This window comes from Eucyclogobius newberryi, unplaced genomic scaffold (assembly GCF_026437365.1).
Source record: "Eucyclogobius newberryi isolate DKJ021-1_F unplaced genomic scaffold, fEucNew1.0.hap1 SCAF_5, whole genome shotgun sequence".
In the NCBI taxonomy this organism is placed as follows: Eukaryota; Metazoa; Chordata; class Actinopteri; order Gobiiformes; family Gobiidae; genus Eucyclogobius; species Eucyclogobius newberryi.
Window position 1 is genome coordinate 10,758,723 of NW_027316167.1, and position 24,103 is coordinate 10,782,825.

Consider the following 24,103-nt stretch of genomic DNA (forward strand, 5'->3'; position numbering starts at 1 on the left):
CAACAACAACAACAACAACAACAACAACGTCAGTGGAAATATCAAAGCCTAAAGAATGAAGCCTAAAGAATAAAGCTGTACGGCGGAAGCGCCGAACATCAAAGAAGGAGAGGAAGATGAAGAAGCGTCAACCCTGGAATAAAGCTGGTCGGACTCTGAAAAAGGTAAACATCCGACCGGCCTGTGTGGTCACTGTCGGGTGCCAGAGACTGTCGAGCACGTGCTGATTCGCTGTGCGGCCTATGAAAGCGGACCGGGTTGGCCTTGTGGTTTCGGAATAATGGGCGGGAGTTCAATCTGCGGAACGTTCTTGTGATCCAGTCACAGGGTTTGTGTGAGGCTGTGGTTGCTTACTTATATGACACAGGGCTGGGTAAACATTTATATCCATGTTGTTGGATATGGGCTTTGAAACACCAAAGTGATGGAAGAAGAACTTCTAAATAATGTCTGGTGGTAATGCAACACTTGGATGCCAACCGTCGTAAAACAACAACAACACCAACCAAAGAAGTATATGGTATGGCATAAAAGACTTTGAAGATGTTCAACTACAGTAAGTAGCTGTAAATGCACCTTTTCAGTTGTGTGCCAAGAACTGAAGGCCAGAACTGATGGTTAAATTAGTTTTTATTGTTCCATTCTGAGTCATTTAACCAACGTCAAAGCTAGGCAAGAATAAATGAAGAACAATTACAATGTTAAGATAAGATAAGATATTCCTTTATTGTCCCACATGGGGAAATTTCATTGATGCAACGCAGGTACATATGTTCTCCATATAATCATTGTTACTAGCTAATTACAATAGCATAACTGTCTTCCATACATTTGTAAAATAAACATTTAAAATAGTTCAACAATACGTTAATTCATTTTACAAACCTTGTTCCCCAGTCGACTGTAGCTTGGTATTTGGGTTTTTATAACTTTCACCGTGTTTTTTCAGCGTTAACCTTTCCAGTAGATTTTTGTTTCACTGTAACTTCCGGTCACACTGGAAGTTACCAAAATAAAAGCGGAGCCATATAAATTTACCTTTACAGGACAGGGAGGGAGACAAGTGCGAAGGGAACAGGACAGAAGTGTGTGCGGGGGGACAGAGGAGAGACAGAGGAGGAACAGAGGAGGGACAGAGGAGAGACAGAGGAGGAACAGAGGAGGGACAGAGGGTAGACAGATGAGGGACAGATGAGGGACAGAGGAGAGACAAAGGACTTAGTTTGGTGGTGTAGAAACTGTGCAACTTCACACAATAGTATGATACATATTTACCTAGTTTGTGAAGACATTTTGACAAATAAAACCTTAAAAAATGACATGCATTGTGCGTTACAACTGTTTAACATACAGCTCTTTGTTGTTTAATGCTTACTATTACTGCTTACTTATTATGCTCTTTAAACTGCAAATTCCACTACAGAATTCTCCCATGACCTCCAGCTCAATTTTTAGGTTGATTTATTTTAAAACCTTATGCTTTAGCATTAGTATTGAGACCCAGACACTTCTCTTTATAAACACACAAGTGTTCTTTGATGAAGTATTCACCTGTTTGGTAAAGTGTTATATGTAGTCACCACAACTCACTGTTCACTGCCTGATCTTGTAGTATCTGCTCATTTTAAATGGACTAAGAGAAGCACCCATAGAAATTAATAAAACAGAAAGTAAAATTTAAAATAAACATTCCAACTGCCATTCTATGCGCGGTGCCAATTAACACTGACTCATGGATAGAATACAGTGACATCTTTGAAATACTGCGGGTAATACTGGTTTTAGAATGTGATGATGGAAGAACTGTGCACACTTTAGTGGTCATTTGATTTTAAGCCCCATTCACTTTCACACATGCAGCTTTACCTTTACCGTATCTAGCATTTTGCCAGAGCTTGTGTGAATGAAGCTGGAACTGAGTTACCTGCATGTTTTATCTGGAAATGTTCCTGGTAAATTGACTAATACAGGGAAGGTGTACGTGTTTCTAGTTTATTTGGTTACAAGCTTAGTTTCCCAGGTTACGTTTTCCTTCAAATTAAATGATGCAGCACATTGCTATAGTGACAGAATAGAGACAAATGCCAGGTTAAGTGTAAATAGAGCGAACATGGCAATGTTCTGGGACTGAAGTATGTGTGAATGGAGTTTTAGACTTGTACAGAGAAAGCATCCATTCACTAAAGCTCGTTAACAATTAGCATCAAGATGTCTTTAACTGTGGCATTCACTGATGTCCTAAACAAGAAGTCAAAACACAACCCGGAGAGTAAACTACAAGGAGTTGGAAAGCCTTCGGTAAGGTTACTAAGTGCTGCAATTGAGCAACACAGGAACTTGTTGCTTTAAAACTTCGTAAAAAAGACAAAGACACCTGTAACTATTTCATGAGAGACCTACTGTTAGGTTGCCTCAAAACACTGAACCCAGACACTTTTAATCTCATAAAATGTATTGAATTATGTGATTTCAGTGACCATCATTCTATTATATTGGAGATGCTGGACATGACTCTCTGATATAACGGAAGAGGAGAGTCGTTTTTCACTGAGTCAAGTACATCCAATGACTCTTCTAGGTCTGCAAAGTGTTGGAGTGATGCATACAGACATTAAACCAGACAATATTATGCTGGTAAATCACAAGCAGCAGCCATTTAAAGCCAAGTGCTGTGAACATGTGAGAACTGGACAGATGATGCAGCCAATTGTCATTCGTGCCCTAAAGTGATACTGGGACTTCCACTTTCAGAGGCAGTCGACATGTGGAGCCTGGTCTGCTGCCTCTTGGCCTGGTACATGGATGTCCTAGATTTAATCAGCTTCTCTGAGTTTGGATATATTCTACTGCTTTGGAAAACAGGTAAATGAGTACTTTGGAGACTAAAAACACAGCAGAAGTTCATAGAGAGTCTCTGTCTCTAATAGAGACTCTCGCGAGAACCCCGAATTGACCAGTGACCACAACAAATCTCCAGATGAACCAGGCAACAAAGTCAACACTATTTGTATCTCAAAACACATCTGACTGGAACCAGTGCAGTTCTATCTAGGACTATGAAGCGGAGAATGCTCTGATGATAGCAGTCGTTTTAGAGGCAGTCAAGGAGGACATTGCAAACTTTACGTACAAAACTTGTTTATTTATATCAATAGTTTATTGTATCTAAAGTTGGTAATATTATGCAGGTGGATTTTGGTACATTTGGATCTGCTGTTCTGTGAGAGACGGGGTTATTTTACACAAAGAATGGAGAAAGTGTTTGTGTCTAACATGGGAAGCCTCCATGTTTTCTTCTTGTAGAGCCAACAGTGCCGCCTAAAGGGGACACAATTAAATAAATGAATGAATGAATGAATTAATGCAATTACATATAAACTACATAATCAATACGAGGTCAAGCAAGACAAAATAGGACAGAAAATACTTACCACAGAAATATTTTCAACCCACAATATTTTAACCAAGAATTTAGTGAAAGTAAAATGAGCAACTTTGCCATAAGAAAAATAGAATCCGTCTTTCTATGTGTCTTTGGTGTGAACAGCAGACGCAGACATCTTACCTCTTTGCAGAGATTTTCCAAGTCTGCTCCAGAGAAGAAGTGTGTCTTTTGAGACAATTCTTCCAAACAAACCTCATCAGAAACAGGCATTGACTTAGTGCACAACTTCAGGATGGACAGACGGCTCTAGAAACACAAGAGAAAACTGTTTAAGACAGAACTTATGGGGGGATTGTCTTTTGTGATAAACAATACGCCTTGGATTTCAAAATATTGATATCAGCATTGGAATATATATATATATATATATAATATAACAACAAGAGAGATATTGGTATTGGCTGAACTTTTTAGTTTATTTTTTGTAGATTAAAGGACACCTATTATGCTAAATTGACTTTTTGGACATTGCTCCCTCATCAAAAGCATACCTGGAGTTGCATTTAGCTTTATTCACGCTAGTTTGATCAATCCTGTTTTAAAAGTCCTCTCCCTTTGAACGTCAAAAACACTCTCGATAACTGATGTTTTCTCGATCTGTGACGTGGCTCTGAGAATCTTCTCCGCTGTTTTTTATGTCCATAAATCAACTCATTCTGTGAATTTCGCCCCCTCTCATCACGATTAGTACAACTATGTCTGCCGAGCATCTCAGAGCAAACGTTCCAGTTTTTCCCTCTGCAAAACTCAAGCAGCAGAGATCCAAATATAATTTATATATAATTTTAGTTCTGAAATGTGAAATGTCAAACTTAAGGTACTCAAGAGCATCTTTAAAGTCCAATAACAATACAAATAATGCAACATATTTGTCATGTGCAATGAGCTCAGAGCACAGATAAAACATTAAAAAACATGTAAAACAAAGGACAAAGTTACAAAACAATAAAACTACTATTCTATAGAATACCATTATTCAGGAGAATATGACTATCATTATATCCAACTCATGGCTGGACAGACATCTGCTACATACTACAGCAACACCAGACATGCTGACACTATTAGCTACTATGCACTCAAATTATGCATTGTATTTGCTGTTTTTGTGAACAATAAAAACTACCTCCTGATCTGGCGGTGGGACGTAGATGATGTGGTCAAGTCGTCCCGGTCGCAGCAGAGCAGAGTCCAGAGCGTCCGGTCGATTTGTGGCAGCGACGACCATCACCTCAGAGTTACACACCTCCTCAAAGTCAGTCTACATCAGAGCAACGCAACATAGGTTTTAATTACTTTATATACTAAATTATTTTTTGTAATATTTTTTGTACATATTAATATTCATATTAGTATATTCTTAAGTATTTTCTTAATACATTTTACATTTATTTCACAAGAAGTTTGAGTAAATCATACTTCGTGCACTTTTTATGTCAGACAAATTTTGTTCAATAAATGAGCTGGGTCAGTATATTACAAATCTAATTAAAAATGTTCTCCCATGCCCTCTCTTTATCCTGTCTTATTGCTATGAAATGTGAGTATTTACTGTATTTATATGAAAGGTCAGATCATTTTATTTGATCACAGTCCAAATAAAAGATGAACATTCTATTTAGAAGTGAATAAACATAATAAAGAAATAAAAACTAGAAAAAGTATTGTTTATGTGACTGGTGCCAAAGCCATTATTAGGAATTCATTTGATATTGATTTAAAAAGGGGGCCATGTACATAATCACATAAATATTGCCATTTGTTTAATTCTTCCTGGCAGAGAGAAACAGAGAGAAACCAGGCCCTAAACACTTCAGACCTGTTCATGTTGATGGTCTTCTCCTTCAGCCTGTAGCACTCGTTCGCTGCCTCTCCTCTCCTCCGTCTTCAGACCGACTCCATCCATCTCGTTCAGGAGCACAGACAGGAGCCGAGTCTGGACCCCGCTAGAGCCCGCCCCGCTCGACCGACAGCCAATCAGAGAGTCGATCTCATCCAGGAAGAGGACGCAGGGGGCGCAGGAGCGGGCCTGACGAAACAACTGTAACGAAAAACATTTAAGAAGAAGGAACGTCTCAACGCAAAAGAACAGGCCAGCGTTCGGGTCTGAACAAACTAACACATGCAAGTTATACGAATAGAAATAGTCCCTGTCAAATAAATAAATAAATAAGGAATCAGAATTCAGAATTACTTTTATTCCTCCCCAAGGGGAATAGGCTCGATATTTGATATTTATAAAAATCTTATTATCAATACTTACTAGTAAAGTTTCAATACCAATTTTGGAATTGGTTAGTATCTGATTTGATTTTTGACAACCCTATTAAAGAGTAATGAAAATCAAATTTAGTTACCAGAGCAATTACAGTTTAAAACTAAATAGCATGTATATTGAATGAGCAAATGTCCTCAAAATATCACCTAAACAAAAAACTGTGTTGTACTAGTTTAGTATTACATTTCTGCAATTAATTCATGGCAATAAGAGTTATTTGTTCAGACGAACGGAAGGAAAGGAATATTTCCATTGATTTTATGTAATCTTTGATAAATAGGCCAAGTGATTAAGAATTTAGAAGCTACATTTTCATTTCAAACTGGCGCAAAAAGATCCAACAGCATTACGATTATTCAGGCTTGTTGTAGTTCTTACCTGAGTCAGTGCTTTCTCTGAGTCGCCCACATAAGGGGAGTAGAGGTCCGCCCCGCTGACCGACAGAAAGGAGCAGTGACTGGACGAGGCCGTGGCTCGGACTAGAGTGGTTTTGGCACATCCTGGTGGTCCATACAACAGCACCCCACGAGGACGGGACAAACCCAGGCGCCCGAATGCATCAGGATACAGCAGCGGCCACTCTATACTCTACACAGGAGGAAAGCACAGCAAAATCTATAGAGTTTAAAGCCAAATAAGACACATGAGACAGGACATGACGGAAAAGATTGGATCTCTTCACTTTTAAAGTACATTTTAGAATGAAAATTTCTGTTTTTATTATTATTTTTAATATTTTCCCAGTGTTTTTTAAATACATAACAACAGTACAACAATAAAACATAACAGAGAGACAGCATACAGATTATATAACTAGTCCTAAACATGTAGTCCAGCGTAATTGCCCCAAGTTTAACAAATTAGTCTATTTTCAAATTTAGTTAAACGTTAAATAAACATGGGTGAGAATGAACAATGTCAAAATATATCTTAAAAAATGTAAATCATAAATAAATATATATTACCAGTTCAATCCTTCAAAGGGTTTAGATCAGCTGAGTAAAAATATGTTTCACTAAATTCATTTTTTTGTTGAATTTGTTTTAACCCCAACATTTAACCCCATCTTTTTCAGTTGTGTCCTGGCCTCCGAGGGCGTGGCCACTGACTCTATTGCACTTTGCTATAAGATAAATCTGTGTGTTTTTCAAATGCAGCTTGTGTTCAAAAATACAACTGTGTGATAAGATCCTGATGATGATCTTGTCTTTCTTGTACCTGTCTGAGTTTGAGTTTGACGTGGTCCAGTCCTCCGATCTGGTCCCAGGACACAGGGGCGAGGTCTGTCCGTCCCAAACTGCTCCTTAAACACGATGGACCCACTGTTTTAAGGGCCTCGGTGAAATGCTTCATTGTCACAGTCTGTTCTCCTGAACCCTGCAAAGTCAATGCAAACAGAATTATTTCATTATTGACCAACATGTAGATAATTATTAATTAGACTAAAAGCATTTATACAGAATTATTATAGAAGTATTACTGAACAAAGTGGTTTGAGTGCGATTTGGGTTGGATACGTGGAGATACTTCATAGTTTCATAGCTTTTGCCACAACCTCTTTTAGTCGACTAATCAGTGGATGTCCATTGTATTGTCATAAACCTTTTAAAAATAGCTATACTGTTCAAAAAAGATTAAATGGAGGCAATAGGTAAAATGGATACATTAATTAAACATCTCTGTGTTATCCCTCAGTTCAAACGAAATGTATTTGTGCCACCCGAGTCTCCCCAGTGTCTAAGGGAAACACAGAGAGCCAGACATCTATGTTTTCAGCCTGGAAAAGCCTGCGTGCGCTCTGGACGGGGTAAAAGTGCTGTGCGATCGTGTTTGTTTATTTGTATGTATGTTGCACCTTTCTAGTTTGAGAAATGTGTTCAGTGACCATGGCAATTAAAACCTTTTTTCTGATTCTGACACAGTTGAGATAATTGTCCAAAGCCCCTTGTTTAAAGATAAAAAACAACATTTGCTTTTAATTCGGTTTAAAGTAACCAGATGAATAACATGTTTGACTGTAACTGTAGATATGCGATTAATTATTTAACCTTAAAAGTGTTAATCTAGGGCTGAGCAAAATGGTGATAAAAATATTATCGTGATCTCATTTTAGTGACAATCAGCTACAAAGTAATTTTGTTTTATATGTGCAAAATGTGTGTTTAAAATGCTTGGTTGGGTATTTTTGAGTGTCGCGAAAAACATACACAGACCTAAAAATGAACTCCAAATATGCAGAAATATTGCTATAACCTTGTGCTTTCTGCCTCTTTTCCAGCTCAATTGAATTACCGGTATACAGTCTTAATTATAGCCGATATACTACATATTCTAATTTAGCATATTTCCAAAATATGCTATCCAGTGGCAAAAGTTAAATATTAAAATGTACTGTATTTTGTTTTAGTCTAGTCTAATCTATTGCTATGTCCCTGTGTTTTGCTAAGAAAATATAGAGCCAAGTATCAGTCATAAGACAATGACTAAATATTTCGAATAAGGGTTTGTACATAGATAGAAAGTAATTGCTCTGCTAGTGTTTCCAGACTCGCCGATGCAGTGTCGTTCACCTTTGCCGTTTCCCGTATGCTGTTCATAGCGGCCTCCCTGCATAGCGCGCTCAGGTCCGCTCCGACGTAGCCCGTGGTCCTCTGAGCCAGTCCCTCAGCGTCCACAGAGGAACAAAGTGGAATCTTCTCAAACAGGACGCGCAGAATGTCCCTCCTCTGCTGCAGCGTGGGAGCTCCGATGATCACCTGAGGAAGACATGACAAACCTTTACTTTGAAAGCAACAAATGTGAATCAGCCATAAAAGACAGACGACAATTAAATGTAAAATACACAATTACACAACATTACACAATTACAATGACAATGTTTATTAATTTTAGCGATGCACATTAGCTTTACTCTTCAATCCACCGGCAAATCGATTTTCCTATTCATTTTTAAAACATTTTATTAGATGTGGGATTAGAGGTTTTTTTTTTACACTTTTGCGAGTAGTTTTTTACAGTAGTTTCACACTTGTCTGATACTTCAACCTCAATTAGAACATTTAAAGACTTGTTTTAATTCAATGGATTAATGGATTGCCAAAATATTGTAATAAAAATTAAAAAATCAATGTATTTATTTAACATACAACTACAACAAAAAGCAGCTGGATGAGTATAGAGACTGACACAGGAAGGAATATTCACTCCTGTCCCGTCGCACTCCTACTTTGATTGCAGTTTTAAGGAAAGAAATGCACTCAAAATCCCAATCAAGCCTAATGTTAGAAAATCCAAAATATATTACAATTATTTTTCAAACAATACGATATGATCTTTAAATAATTCAAGCTGTGTATTTGCGTCTTTCACTTCAGTGGAGCTCGTCATGGCACCTTCAATCACACAGACCCAGTGCTCAGTTCAGGCGTTATCACATCTGATTCTGCACTAAACGCTGAGCATGAGGAGCTGTTTTTACTTTTTAGACTAAAACCCACTGTTTATGCCATATTACCTTTTCTCTCCTCTCCTGAACTATTTTTTTTCTGTTCTATTTAACTTTATTTTGTCATTCAGAAAGTTAATTTTGGTAAAACCGGTCACAAACTTGAGGAACAGTAGCATGCAAATGAAAGAAAATGAAATATTTCACTGTTGTTCGGTCACAGTCTCAATAATTGTTATGTTTTTTCTCACAATAATCGTAAATCTCTAAAATTCTAATATTGTGTAAAATTATCTCTAGTAAGTGAGTATTTCCCTTCACCTCTCTGTCGAATCTCCCCGGTCGTCTCAGCGCTGGGTCCAGACTATGCGGACGGTTCGTTGCCCCGATGATCAGAAAGCGCTGGGTTCGGTCCATCCCGTCCATCAGAGTCAGAAGCTGAGCCACGAGCCTGTTCTCCGCTGCAGTGGACCCCGTTCTTTTGGGACAGAGCGAGTCCAGCTCATCCAGAAACAAAACGCAGGGGCCTTCGTCAGACGCAGACCGAGCGCTGGAGAAAACAGCACGGAGCTTCTCCTCGCTCTCCCCCGGCCTCGCACCCACAATCTGAAACACACACCAAGGCTATTTTAACTGATATTATTTAGATTTCTATACAGGAAAAGTTGTAAATTTGTATCATTTTGTGACTAAATATATAATAAGTACATTACAACTAGGGATGCCATGTTTAAATGATTAATAGTGTCTAGTTGACTATCAAAATTAATCGTACTCGTGTTAATCTTAATTGTTAAGTGTCTACCTCCGGCCCATGGACCACCACCAGACTGGCTCCCACCTCCCGGACCACACTACGGACCAGCTGAGTTTTCCCCACTCCAGGAGGCCCCACGAGTAGCACTCCTCTGGGACGAGAGAGGCCCAGGGAGCTCAGGGTCTGCGGGTAAACCAACGGCAGCTGCAGCGTCTCCCTTAGAGACGAACGGACCTGAAACACAAAGAGTCAGGAGCGTTTTAGATGGTAAGTGCTGACAACTATAGCTTAATCTGCCGCTGCATTTGGGCCGATTAGCGGCTTTTTTATACTGTGGCCGTGGGTGGAGTGAAGGTATTTAGTCAAACTTTAATGTACACATTTATGAAGCGACTGGAAGAGTCATAAAAGCTCTGTCTAACTCTTGGTTGAGTAAAAACTATGACCTGAGAAAAAATCAGATTAAAACATTTGAACAAATAAAACCACACAACCGACAAAAATGGTGGAGCACATTCATAAATACAGCACATGGTACGGTATAAAAAAGACAACTTGCATTAGCACATAATATAGAGAACTTCAAAGGTTACAAAGAATTTAATATACCGGTAGCTAAAGATTTTGAGCAACAAAGAAAGCAAGGAGAATTCATCTGTCAAAATTTACCCAAATCAGAAATTCATCCAAAATCCTTTACAACCACTAAATATAGAGAGAGATTCACATTAATATACTGACCTCGTCCAGACCCCCCAAAGAGACTGTGTTGTTTTGCTGCAGGATTCCTCCTTTGAAGTGTCTGAGCGTCTTGATGCCTAAAACCTCCACTCCAGTTTTAGACGTCACGAGTCCACAACTTCCTGACTCTGAGTTGACTTCTTCAATGACGGCATACTTAATCTCTGTCCCATATTCTCCCAGGTTAATCACATGGCTCTTGTGGACATAAACCCCTTTTAGCATGTCCTTTACCAGTTCATGAACAATGCGCTGTGGAGTGTTACTTCTAAATTCTGAACTCTGGACCACTACTGTGATTTTGATGCCTTTAAGCTTGGGACATTGCACCGGCAAAATCTGGTTTACGTTTATGTGTGAAGAGGTAAATGGATGAAAGGTAAGATTTGGTGAGCAGGATTTCAGGTCCATTTGAATAAATCCTTCTGCACTGTCGGGACGGGGCCATGCAGTGCACAAACAGCTCGATCCAGACATAGAGACAAGCAGAGGTGAGCCCAAATGTAACCCCAGAGACGACATCAGTCCTGGGCCCAATCTGCAGCGCTGAGAGCCCCCGTCACATGGATACACGGACAACAGGCGCAACGAGTCCATTGCTGTGACTTTACACTGGAATAGAAAAGACACAAAGTCAATAAACTAGTGTTGTACCGATAGTAAAATCTCAAACTCGATTTCGGTATTAAGGAAAATGTTCAAGACTGGATGCTGATATCAATACCAGCATTATAATGAAAACTAACAATTAACACTTTTTAAGACAACATACTGTCACATAAGGAAAATGTTCAAGACTGGATGCTGATATCAATACCAGCATTATAATGAAAACTAACAATTAACACTTTTTAAGACAACATACTGTCACATATATATATATATATATATATATATACATATACACAAAAAAGTAGTTTATTACTATCATGTGGACTTTTACTAGTTCAGATATGGATTTTTATGTATATGTACATGTATATATATATATATATATATATATATATATATATGTACTATATACGATTGTGTGTATACTATATAATGTACACACACACACACACACACTATATATATAAATATGATATATACATATATGTATACACACACACACACACATATTATATGTATGTTCAGATATGGATTTTTATGTATATGTATATATATATATATATATATATATATATATATATATATATATGTGTAAATATACATTTAAGAAATATTGTCAGAATGTCGTTTTCGACAAGCTGATATATGTTTCAGATTTATGATAAAACTTGGATGGCATGTCACTGCTCCCATATCTTTAGCTTCAGTAATAATTCTTCATCGGTTAAGTGCAGTATTTCCTCAGTATTTCTCCATGAAACCGTTTTAATCCATTATTTGTATTTATGTATGGGTTTCACATGGCATTCATTACATTGATTTTAACCAGTCAAGATGAAGCTAATGGCTAAATGCTAACTTGTTATTGCCCCAAAACTGATTGTGCTTCTGACCTGTGTGTGCTTCTGACCTGTGTCGAGTGAATCGATGATTCTTTATCCTGAAGAAATTGAGTTTTTAACCGTGTTCGTTTAGCAAAACCATAGTAATAGAATAATCTTAGTCAAAAGAAGACTGTTTACAAAAGTCCATGCGGCTTGTGTTGAGGATGTTGGCCGAACAGCAATGTTTCCGGGAACACAAACTGCGACATCCGCTCATAGGATCAAATTTTACTTTATTAGTTTACATTTATTTGTATAAATTATACATATGTACATATATGTATATATTTGTTTTTTTATTACATGTATACATTGCTCTTTTAGATTTTATTACTAATACTTAATTATTTAAAGAAGAAAAAAAGATTAAATGTTACCAAGTATTCATTAGAAAAAATGCTTATTGACATAGTTTTAAGAGCCAGAAAAATATACACGATTGTACAAACATGTGTTTTACTACAGTGTTTTTAGACCTGCATGTTTTAGACCTACGTGACAAAAAAAACAAATGATAACTCGGGGTAGATTTTTGGTTGGACAACACTTTCTTTGGTTTCCGAATCGCTAGTGCGCCTGCCATCTGGCGGTAAAGACTGAACACTACAACAATACAAATAAGTTCAGTGAAAGTGACACGTTAAAGTGACAATTATACTTACAGTGACCACGTCACTGTAGGTTAGGGTTAACCCTTAAGTCTTGTAGAAAAAGAGGAACAATTTGTTGAATAAGGTGGTGGTCGAGTGAAATTTCATGGGATACGATATAAAATGAATGAATTAAAACAAACTATATATAAATATAATACACAATATGATTTTCACCCAAAAAGTATTGATTCATTTGCGGGGGAAAAACTGAAATACAACGTATGTTTTCCATGTAAACTCACGTTGGCAATTTGACTCTTTTAATTCTAGATTTGGTTATTTTAATATTTTTTTTGTCATATTCTAACTAGGGTTATTAAACTTTCTTTAATATTCTAGTTATGGTCATTTGACTTTTGTCGGCCATTACACTCATCTTCTTCTTCGGTGTTTTATGGCAGTTGGTATCCAAGTGTTACTTTAGCGCCAGACTTTATTCAGTGGCACATGTCCGTGGCGCTATTAAATTATATGACATGCACGTGATGTCTCACCGAAACTAGGCTGACTTGGCATTATCGGTTTACTGTCTGCCTCGTACAAAAATCGGATTCCGCCTGCGGGTGGGCAGACGGCCCGGTCACGTGGTCCCCGACTCTCCACAAATAGCGCCGCTGCAGACATATCAAACGGAAGGCCCTCGGTGAGCGTCTTTCTCTCTTTGTGTGGCTGCGGGACCTGCGCAACTGACTCCGCGGGACCGGGCAGGCCGTGTCTCCGGTGACTTACTGCTGCAGACGGAGGGGAAAGTGCACCGTCAGTCCGCTCCGTCTCGAACGCTCTAAGGCAAGTCTGTGCAGAGGGAGATGCGGGCTGCAGCCACGACATGACGCTCGGCCCCGGAGAGACGCGAAGGACAAGGGCGCATGGCGACTTTTAGCGCGAGCGGCTGATCCGGGAGCGCGGCCGTGTCCCGTGTTTGTGCGCGTCTGCGCCACACGAGCGGCAACTGCGCGCGTTTAGCGGAAAGCACGACATGCACCCAGATGTTCCCCGCGTCTGTGCAGTTCTGTGTGTGCTGAACGTGAACGCCACGTCAAGAGCGGCTTCTGTTCTGTGCACACATTAGCGCCCGCTACATTGCACATTGTTTAGTGAAGCCCTGCACTTCTGCAAACCAGGACACTCACAATTACCACTCAAGGACACTCGATATTTGGTCTTAAATTGAGCCCCTTTGGTCCTGAGGTGGACTTTTTCTGTCCTGTTATAGCCATTTTTTAGTCCTGATTTAGTTTCGGGTTTAGTCTTGTTTTTGTACCATCTTTTGATGTGGTGAATGTGAGTGGGTGAAAACAGTTTCATGATGAATAATTTCAGTGAAAGTGAAATATTAAAGTGTCCATTGTACTTAGAGTACTTTCAAAATGGCTTTTCAAAAACCTAATTTGAGGAGAATGTTGTACACTTCCCATGCTGTATAGAGCAATTAAATGTCCTTTATGAATATTAAGTTGTCTTGTGTAAATTGTATAAACATCACTGACTCTTCAAGAAATTAAAACATGAATCTACAAAATTCCTACAAAAGTTCAGTGATTGTACTGTTTGCCTACAAACTGTTTAATCTGAGATCAGTGCACACTGTCCTGTCCACTTTCATTGAAGGTGGTGTGAGTGAATTGTGCAACACTTACTTGAGATCTTTTTTGGCACTTGGTGCATAATGAATTATTCTTGAATTATTCTTGAATAATTGCCATAAACCCTAGTATTGTAAGAATTTAGAATCTGACTTGGTTGAGAAGGGTGAATTCCTAATTGTGGAGCTGTTCTTTGCCGTTGGGCATGACTAAGGTCATTCTACACTTACTGGACTGTTTGTCCAGTAAAATCATAACTATGGGCAATCATAGTCAATACAATTTTTAAATCAAATCCAATATCGGCCCCTAGTCACATATCAGTTCATTGTTCTGCGTCTTCTCTGCTTTGCCCTCATTCATTCAGACAATCGGAGCTCTTTCCCTACAATGGCACTTACTCTCTGCTCCGTCATAACTTCAAGTCTCGCGAACAAACCCTGCGCCTGTAACGGAGCCCAACCCTGGAGCGCTGCAGCTGCGAGCGTGTCCTGCAACTCTTAAATGTCACTCCGTCTGCAGGCTTCAAAGAACACGCAGGACGGGGCCACAGTCTGGGATATAATGCAGGATTAGTGGAGTCGACGCTGATTGTTTTCACTGTGATTTTTTTTTTTTTTTTTTTTTTTTTTTTTTTTTTTTTTTTTTTTTTTCTCCAGAGGCTTTGGGAGGAACGGCCATGTCGTCCCTTCTGCGCTGCGTCTCTTCTTCTGCCGGTTTAATTCGGAGTGGGGCTCGGTTGAGACTTCCCACCAGGAGACAGTTCAGGACCTTTCCGGTTTTATGGGACCAAAGCATCTCCAAAGGTAAGACTAAGAATCTGCAGCCTGCTTTTTCCTAGAGGGCACCTTACCAATGCCATAGAAGGGCATTTTTGAACTTGACTTGACATTTTTGAGGTTGTGTCTCTTCATTCAAGGGCAGAAATTACCAGGTCATGTTGACATGCTAAACAGTTAGCCACAGGTTGTTAAAATGGCTCCCTAAATAGAAAGTGTTTGACCCAATGAGCTGTTAACATAAGAGAGGTCAGATAGAGGTGACATAAGAAAGTTTCCTGCAAGTCTTTGTTTGTGACCCAGATAATCTAAGTTAACCCTAAAGCTGGATTTAACTTAATTTAGCCACAATTAAACTCTTAAATTAAGCTTATCTTGACACGTTGTTGTTGTTTATTTTCTCATTTAAGCTCAAGAATAAGCACCCCATGTGCATTTCGAATCTTTGAATTGTGAATGAGCCTCTCGTGGGTGTTCCTGGCTGCTTTATGTCAACCACGCGTGACTATAAAACTACAATAAAATGTGACACATTTCCCAAAAAACCCTGGTAGTTTGAGTTTGAGCTGGTTTTCTGGCTAGAACGCGAGATTGATTTTTTTCTTCTGTGGTGGCACTCTATTATTAAACCTTTTTAGACCAGAATTTCTATGATTTTTATGTTTTTATTTAGATCAATTTGACCAAGTATGGTGATACAGAAAATATGATATACATTTAATAATATGATGTACAGTGAAGTCCAAAATTCACTTTAAAGGTGCACTGTGGAACTTTTCTGGTGAGAGGTCCGGTCTGCTAGTCTTAATGGAGCGGTTATTGTTTTGCCTGTAATGCTCCACAGTATGGCATTAAACCTAGCCTTTGTGCATTAATTAACCTACAGGTGTTTTTTTTTAATTGTACTTTTTAAAGCATGCATTCTCCGCAGATCTGAGCTGTAATTGTCACCTGCTTGTCTCCCAGGGATATGAGTTTTTTTATTTTTCAATTTAATAAACTACGACAAGATATAAAACATGGAACACAACCAGAGCGCAATAGACGGACTAAAAACATATGTAGCACTGTGTTTAATGCTGTTTATGGAATGGAACATTCCAGGAACATCTCCATGGAGACAAACCACGTGGCAGACTTTCCACCTGAAAAGTTACACAGTGCATATTTTAAAGCACGAGGAAACTAATGCATAAACGTTTGGAATAGAAAACTTATATTAACCTTCGACCCTCGTTTGTGGGTACGACGCTGCGTTTTTTTCTCTCCCTCTGCGTGAGTTTGGCTCGAGTCCAATCACCTGCTAAGGCCGTCTCCATGATAGCGAGGTCACCGCGCCGTGTTTGGATAGAAATGTGAAACTCGATACTGCACCAGGTTTCATAGGCCGCACACGCGCTACCCATCGAAAGTCAAGTTCTCGTGGAATTCTTGTGTTCAGTTCAGTGTTTCACATTAATAGAAGAGTGGACTACAAAGGACCCCCAGAGTCTATTTTATTCACATATTTCTAATTCTTGGTTTTGATGTACTTGATAAAGGTGTATTCTTATTTTAGTCCTAGTTTAGACCTTACATATTCCTTGTTTACACTGGATATGGAGTCTGCGTATGTGATAGACCTTATTTAGATCTGTTTGTACTCCACAATTCTTTGGTAGTTGTTAGAGCAATAATGGAATTAATTAAGAAACATATTTTTGTTTAAGTATAAATAAGTATTAAATTAATGTAATTACAATCTGAATCTTTAGTATAAATTCCTATGTTCTAATTATTTACAAAGCCTAATCCTTAAGTTAAATGTATAATTTGTCATGCTTCAGTATGGAGCGGGAGAGGGCGGGGCCAGAGAAGTAGGCCAAACTTAATTGGTAAAATGGGAACAGGTGAGATGGGTCGAGATGGAAGTCAGAGGGTGACCGACACGGTCTTTGACCGCGCACATCGCAGAACATCGCAGCATCTTTTTGATTGTGCGAAATAAACCCACCACGGACTACGTGAGTTTTTGTTCGTGAGGATTTTGTGTGAGTCAAGAAACGGACACCCAAAGGAGGCTACTAAGCAGTTTTTTAGCGAAGATTGACTAGAAGCCAATATAGTAGTATTTTGTGAAAAACTTGAGGACCGGTCGTCCATAGTCTGAAAAAGCAGCAAAACGATAAACTGTTATGGCAAGTGATGCTTTTAGCCTATATTTTATTATCTCAAACATGTAAAGAAACTGCACTGTCCAAAAGGAGCTGTTTTAAAGATTGAACCAAGTGACATTGATACTCTTCCTGGAGTATTTGTCCAGAGAAACAAACTGAACTTAAATTAATAAAGGCAAAACATCCACTGTTTACTATACAAAATGCAGACTAGACAAACGTTCTCCTTTTAACTTAAACAAATCAAAAGGAAACTGAGGCATTGTGAAGTTTCTTTGGACATTTTTTTTTTTTTTAATTGACCATAAGATTCATTTTGAGCCAATTTATTCACTTATTTGGACAGCAGCATTTTAATATAAATTTGCAAAATAAAGCAAATGACTAAAATACTAACACAAGCAAAAGATGATTGACAAACTTGAGGAAAAAAACATAATTGTCAAAATAAAGTCCTTGTGCACATTTTAAACATGAAAGAGCAAATCTGAACTAAGGCCTGTTGTCCAGAGGAAGACTCCATTGACACAAGTTGTTGTAGACTCTGTCCTGTCTTTTGACCAACCATCCTCAGCCGGTATAAACTAGCCACTTTAAATTACCAAATGCAAACGGGCACAAACGGGCCTCTGTGTAAATATGTGGGAGTTATTTTCTGCGCCTCTGAGATTGGGCTGGATAAAAAGAAGTGTGTTATATATTTGTTCTCTCTTCGCTGCTGTAAAATCAAACTCCTGGCACAAACGGCTCAATACTGTGATCAATACTACACTAACCTACATTTGTAAATGATGATGATAGAAATCGAAGTATGGTCTTGTGACAATGCTTTAGTGGTGATTATTGTCATATTATGAGTCATTGTTTTCTGCAGAGTGAGACCTCAGACGCAGATGACTTTATTTACCTCAAAGTCAATATAAATGTGTACATGAATCGTGATCTTTGATATGACCTGGCTCCAAAAATATGCTGCTTGTGAAAATTAATTGAATAACAGTTTGAAAATTGTGTCCAGTAAAATGGTAAGATGATAACCGTTATTTTTTTGTTGTTGTGCTGTTTACTTTGCCTGGCCAGCATTAGACCAGAGGCAACCGTTCACTGAAAATTGTATTATATAAAATGCAATGTACAATGATTTCAAGCAATATTTTTTTGATAACGCAAGAATCAATCACACTTTTTAGGCCATTTAAACCAGCAGTTTAATGAGGCGACATTATAAGGGACAAGGTTTTTTTTTTTTTTTTTTTTTTTTTGTTCTAATCTTTTTTAACCACATGCAAAACAAGGTTAATCCATGGTGAGTCTTTGAGAAGTAAAAGTACAGTACACTTCAGTATATTTTTCTTTATTTTTATTTGAGGCTCATTGTAACAGAGTAATTTATGTCATATCAATCGTTCCTAAGTCTCGTCTCATTCTAGTGGCCCCAATCCTGTGTCTCTGCTAGTCTTGTGTCTCGTCCAGCTCCTTTTTGTTGTGGATTGCATCGTAATAAATAAAACATCTAAGGCTACACAAACAGTAGAAAATGGGAGACCTGCTCCAAGTTCATCTACAATACATTTTTGTGTCGTCGCAGGTGTCCCATACAAGGACGTGGTGGTGGGGGTCCCAAAGGAGACGTTGCAGAATGAGCGTCGCGTGGCTCTGTCCCCGGCCGGAGTCCAGGCACTGGTCAAACAGGGGTTCCAGGTCCAGGTGGAGTCCGGAGCCGGAGATGCCTCACAGTTCTCGGATCAGCAGTACAAAGATGCGGGCGCCGTCATCACAGACGTCACCGGGGCGCTGGGGTCCGACCTGGTCCTTAAGGTGGGCTCGTAGTTGCGTTCATTGCGTTTTTAGAACGTACTGGTATCAATAACCCTATACCGGTATTTTTATGATATCGTGCTATTAATGAGGTTGGATTGTTGCCTGGAGATCAGTTGATTTCCAAAATATGCCAAGACAGTAGAGGGCAGTACTGAGCCTCTGAGCACACATTCTGTCAACGTCTGTCAATTTACTGAATGTCCTCCATTCTCTCTCCTCCCAAATTCACACTAAATGTTCCTGTCTAATAAACCCTACAGGCTAAAAAATCCCCCCCACAAAAGCAATAAAATAAAAAGTTTGTTGCTTTGGCAAATGGAAAACTGAAAATGAAAATTAAATTGAAATTAATGGAACTTCTCAAACCATTCACAATCGTAACATAGAACTTAAATACTGTATATACAGGTGCAGTAAAATTGAGGAACACCAAAAATCTACCCAAGCAGAATAAAAAGACTTCTGCTCCGGGAGCTAGTTTTAAATGAATGTAGAGTGAAGAAGTCAGTGTTTTTATTCATTTTTGGAAACACTGGGCACATCCTGTTTCTGAAGTATCAATACTTTCACTGACTCAATATCAATTCTGATTCATTCAATACTTTCAATGTGAGTCAGACTTAAGTCACTGTTTTGATGATTTAAGACTTGACTTGATAAAATGGACAAAGACTTGATCTGGATTTGGAGCCCTGTGACTTGAGACAACATTGTGGTTTCTCCAGTTTTCATAATTAGCTTTACTTTCAATGTTTTATAAGAACAAACTGGAACTTGCCCCTCCCACTTATTTGTGAGTGCCCAGGATTACAAACAAGTCGCAAAAATCCTTAAATTGCAGGAATTTGAGCTGGATTTGATAATTTATTTGAAGGATCTTGAAACTAACAGTAAACTTTTAATCTCTTTCTGCTGCAGGTGCGAGCCCCCACTCTGACTGAGGCGGACCTGCTGAAGCCCAAGTCGACCCTGGTCAGTTTCATTTACCCGGCGCAGAACCCGGAGCTCCTGTCGAAGCTGTCGGAGCGTCACAGCACAGTGCTGGCCATGGACCAGGTGCCCCGTGTCACCATCGCACAGGGATACGACGCCCTCAGCTCCATGGCCAACATCGCTGGGTGAGGACGGGTTTGGGGAGCGGGGGGAGCGTTTAAAAATGTGTCTTTACCTTCGTACATTACATTTATGAACTGTAACGATAAAGGCTACTGGATTGACGTACAATGCTGGGAGTAACAGATGACTCTGTTTCAAAATGCACATAAACCTGGGAAGTACAGTTGTGGCATGTTGATTAAAATCTTCTGAACTCTGATCTTGCTGTGTCTGACAATTCAGTCACATTGGGAGCAGACGTGTCATTCAGCCGTATGATAGCAGTTTTTATTAGTAAATATTGCTACAAAGACGCCCCTGAACCTCTCTTAGCCGCTTGTTCCCTATTCTACTCTTTAACCTGCTATATTCTGGGGCAAGAGTGTTCTGACCAATTCTCTGGAGAAGCAGAAAGTGAATCAAGGGCGTATTCTAATATTCCATTAGCACCTACTTTGCTATTCTCAGCGCTACTTGTGCATTTCCACTTGGTTCTACTCCCACTGGGTAGTAATGTTTCTTGTGAGTGACTCCAGCTGCAGGAGACAGAACCACTGTGTCCTCCTGAAACATGTAAACCCATACACACTAAAGGATCTAACATAAAAGTTGTGCTGATAAAGCTAGCACACACTTTGTAATTGCATTGTATTGTGTCTGTCACAATGTTTACACTGGTCACTCAAACACTAAATAAGTTTTATTTTATTGTGTGAACTTATACTTGTTTTTTTTTTTAATATTCATACTCTTTGTTGCATTTGAGTGAAACTGTTGTGTGTCCAGATACAAGGCTGTGGTGTTGGCAGCAAACAATTTCGGACGGTTCTTCACGGGACAAATCACTGCAGCAGGAAAAGTCCCTCCGGCCAAAGTAAGCAAATGTACAAGACTCGATGTCTCCCGTTTTTATACACGTGTCTGTCAATGTTGAATTTGCATTTGCCCTTTTTATAGCTATAACGGGTTGTCATTGAGGTCTATAAATCTACATTTTTTAACTTGATTTACTTGGTGTGTTGCATCATTTTAAAATGTATGTGCTTGTCCCCAGGTGTTGGTCATTGGAGGTGGAGTCGCAGGTTTAGCCGCAGCCGGAGCAGCTAAATCCATGGGCGCCATCGTCAGAGGATTTGACACCAGGTAGACCTTTTTCAACACTGTTACAGCTGCATTAAAATCACAATCCTCAAATGTTCTATCCTTGTTCAGACCTGCAGCCCTAGAGCAGTTCAAGTCCTTCGGTGCGGAGCCTCTGGAGGTGGACGTGAAAGAGTCCGGCGACGGCGTTGGAGGCTACGCCAAAGAGATGTCGAAGGAGTTTATTGAAGCAGAGATGGCTCTGTTTGCTAAACAGTGCAAAGAAGTGGACATTCTCATCAGCACTGCGCTTATCCCAGGTCTGTCCCTCTTCGCACGCTTTAAGAGTACATCTGCCTTTGGTCTATGTGGGGCTGCAAGTCATGACTAGACCCGATAAAATGGATCACTTGAAACAAACAAAACGAGGCTTGGTCCCACCTCCAGCTCTGAACTTGTAACTGGGTTTTAGGACTTTATTCTAGTATCCAACCCATAGACCGAAGCGCATTGGTCTTTATTTTACTTACTTTATTTCAGTGTAGTAAGTCTTTCTAAATGACTGTATTGCCATTCAGAGCCAGTACCAGTGTTTCTTTTTTTTTATTCCAGGAAAACGTGCTCCGATCCTGATCAAAAAGGAGTTTGTGGAGTCAATGAAGGAGGGATCTGTGGTGGTGGATCTCGCCGCTGAAGCCGGAGGAAACATCGAGACGACCAAACCTGGAGAGCTGCACGTTTACAATGTACGTGTGGTTCTGATCACAGCATTATGTTTAGCTGGTTGCGTTCAATCTGAAATGTCTAGTTTAAAATGGAGCACAAAAATTCAACATCTGTCATATAAAAAATATGTTTTTGACAATGGCTTCAGCAAGCGGTGTCAGTTGAAAGGGTTTAAAGCCATAAGATTAATTAAAGGTTGAATGGACGATTTTTTTTTGGCCCAAATCAATCTTATCTTATTTCCTCGTGGCGTGGACTGCCGATTAGTCCTGCCACGTATCAATCATAAAACGCACCTACCGCTCACCTGCAGCCGCGTCAGGCTCGTCCCCACGTTTCTGCGTGTCTAAGCGCATTGATCTATCATAATATAGTTCCCTCAGTGTACGGGACAAAATGAAGACGGAGAAAGACAGTTCGAGCTGACTCAGAAGAAGACGGAAATCTACGGGAGACGAGCGATGCGCTCCGTTGCGCTAATAAACAAACGCACCTGTGTTTTGTATCAGTCCGCACGGGGGAGGGGCATAAGCACTTCCGCCCGAGTTCTCAAATCGCCGAAAAAATCGTCCATTGCGCCTTTAAGTTTGTGGAGCCAATCCAATCTAACAAATAAGGTTCAACTGTGAAAAACGGTTACTCTGCCATAGTTGCCCTCCATCTGAAATAATAAAAAAAATATGAAAGATATATAGAACGTAGTTCGTCTGGATAGGCCCATTGGAATAGGCAAAATCTTCAGAACGACTAAGACGCCCACCAACTCGAATGACTTCACTCTCCTGGTGGAACTCGGGAGAGAGCGCTATAAGGCGACAGCTGCGGCTGATTGGTCTGCCCGACTCAAGAAGGCAGTTCTCAGGAGTGACGGTGGGTCAGCTCCTGGATCTCGGCTATGTGGGTGACCTGTTCTATAAATGTGATTAATATTTCTGGGGAGCTCTATTTTTAGATGCACGTCTGAGTGAATGTGACAGTCACTTTACTTTCACTTGATTTTATTGCTCAATTTACTGTCCTGCACTTTGAACTATGATCTTGATTACATAAAAAGAAGGCTCTAGAAATATTGAACAATTTTAGTCAAACATCTTGCTAAAGCATTGACATAAACACAGTTTTGACTTTGTTTTTATATCATTTTAATTTAGCTTTTAGACACAAATTATGCAAAATTTACTTTTTGAGCCTTTTTAACTCCATTCTAACATTGTTCCATCATCAAACGCATATCTGGAGTAGCATTTTGCTTTATTCACACTAGATTAAATCCTGTTTAGAAAGTCCTCTCCTTCAGAGATGAAAAACCTGTGTGCTCCTTGTTGTTCCCTCTACAGCCAGTAGATGGGGCCAAAACTCAGAGATTGCTTTTTTATTAGTTCTATAACATGAGATGCCAAACTAAAGATACTCAAAAGCATGTTTGAAGGCTAATAACAATACACATAATGTATAATATTTGTCTCTTTAAAAAAAAAAAAAAAGCGTATTTATATTTCGTCCACGTTTTTGCCTTTAGGGAGTGACGCACATCGGCTACACAGACCTGCCCAGTCGAATGGCAACTCAGGCCAGCACCCTTTACTCCAACAATGTCCTGAAGCTGCTCAAAGCCATCAGCCCTGACAAAGAGGTGTTCCACTACGAGCCCGTGGAGGAGTTTGACTATGGCACCATTGACCACGTCATCAGGGGCACCATTGTCATGAAGGTGAGGCCGGTTTTTACTTCAGTGACGGCTGGTACTATCTCAGGCGAGAGCTCGTGGCTTTATGCAAACCTGAACTGTTCAATCAAAAGTGAGGGTGTGTTCAAACAAAACAAGCGCGGGCTAAACCAGGACTACATTAGAATGAAAAAAAAAAGTTCATTTCACTTTATTTTGCCTTTCAGAAAGTTACATTTTGTAAAGCCGCTCACAAACATGAAGACTAGTTACATGTTAGACCACGGGAATGGTCATACTGAATAATTATTGAATCATGATGTTTTTTTCTCATAATAATCGTAACACTAAAATCTGATATCGTGACATCTTTAGTGCCGAA

The 24,103-nt window shown here is 39.4% G+C and overlaps 2 protein-coding genes across 2 annotated transcripts in view; one reads left to right on the forward strand and one right to left on the reverse strand.

Annotated features, from left to right (window-relative positions):
* Positions 1–3,150: 3,150 nt before the first annotated feature.
* Positions 3,151–12,336, reverse strand: afg2b (AFG2 AAA ATPase homolog B). Its single transcript, XM_072465156.1, has 11 exons — positions 12,189–12,336; positions 10,667–11,278; positions 9,974–10,159; positions 9,490–9,774; positions 8,294–8,479; positions 6,942–7,100; positions 6,102–6,311; positions 5,265–5,486; positions 4,572–4,706; positions 3,566–3,691; positions 3,151–3,318 (listed from the first exon to the last, which is right to left on the reverse strand). Exons 2-11 carry the CDS (start codon positions 11,261–11,263, stop codon positions 3,181–3,183), a joined length of 2,244 nt encoding a protein of 747 aa, XP_072321257.1. The 5' UTR covers positions 11,264–11,278; positions 12,189–12,336; the 3' UTR covers positions 3,151–3,180.
* A 1,127-nt stretch (positions 12,337–13,463) lies between these two features.
* The window catches only part of LOC140380976 (NAD(P) transhydrogenase, mitochondrial-like), a 34,258-nt gene continuing 23,618 nt past the window's right edge, over positions 13,464–24,103 (forward strand). Inside the window, exons 1-9 of the mRNA XM_072464972.1 lie at positions 13,464–13,601; positions 15,058–15,204; positions 18,922–19,151; positions 20,073–20,272; positions 21,036–21,123; positions 21,304–21,392; positions 21,462–21,649; positions 21,942–22,075; positions 23,575–23,766. Coding sequence (XP_072321073.1) covers positions 15,078–15,204; positions 18,922–19,151; positions 20,073–20,272; positions 21,036–21,123; positions 21,304–21,392; positions 21,462–21,649; positions 21,942–22,075; positions 23,575–23,766 — 1,248 coding nt within the window. The 5' untranslated portion in view covers positions 13,464–13,601; positions 15,058–15,077. The remainder of the gene's footprint in view (positions 13,602–15,057; positions 15,205–18,921; positions 19,152–20,072; positions 20,273–21,035; positions 21,124–21,303; positions 21,393–21,461; positions 21,650–21,941; positions 22,076–23,574; positions 23,767–24,103) is intronic.

Excerpts from the sequence above, each read along its gene's own strand:
- afg2b (XM_072465156.1), bottom strand. The coding sequence starts at position 11,263 with ATGGACTCGTTGCGCCTGTTGTCCGTGTATCCATGTGACGGGGGCTCT. Across the intron at positions 5,487-6,101 it reads CAGAGAAAGCACTGACTCAG|TTGTTTCGTCAGGCCCGCTC; the intron begins GTAAGAACTACA and ends TTTTCGTTACAG. Across the intron at positions 3,692-4,571 it reads TCCCACCGCCAGATCAGGAG|AGCCGTCTGTCCATCCTGAA; the intron begins GTAGTTTTTATT and ends TTGTGTTTCTAG.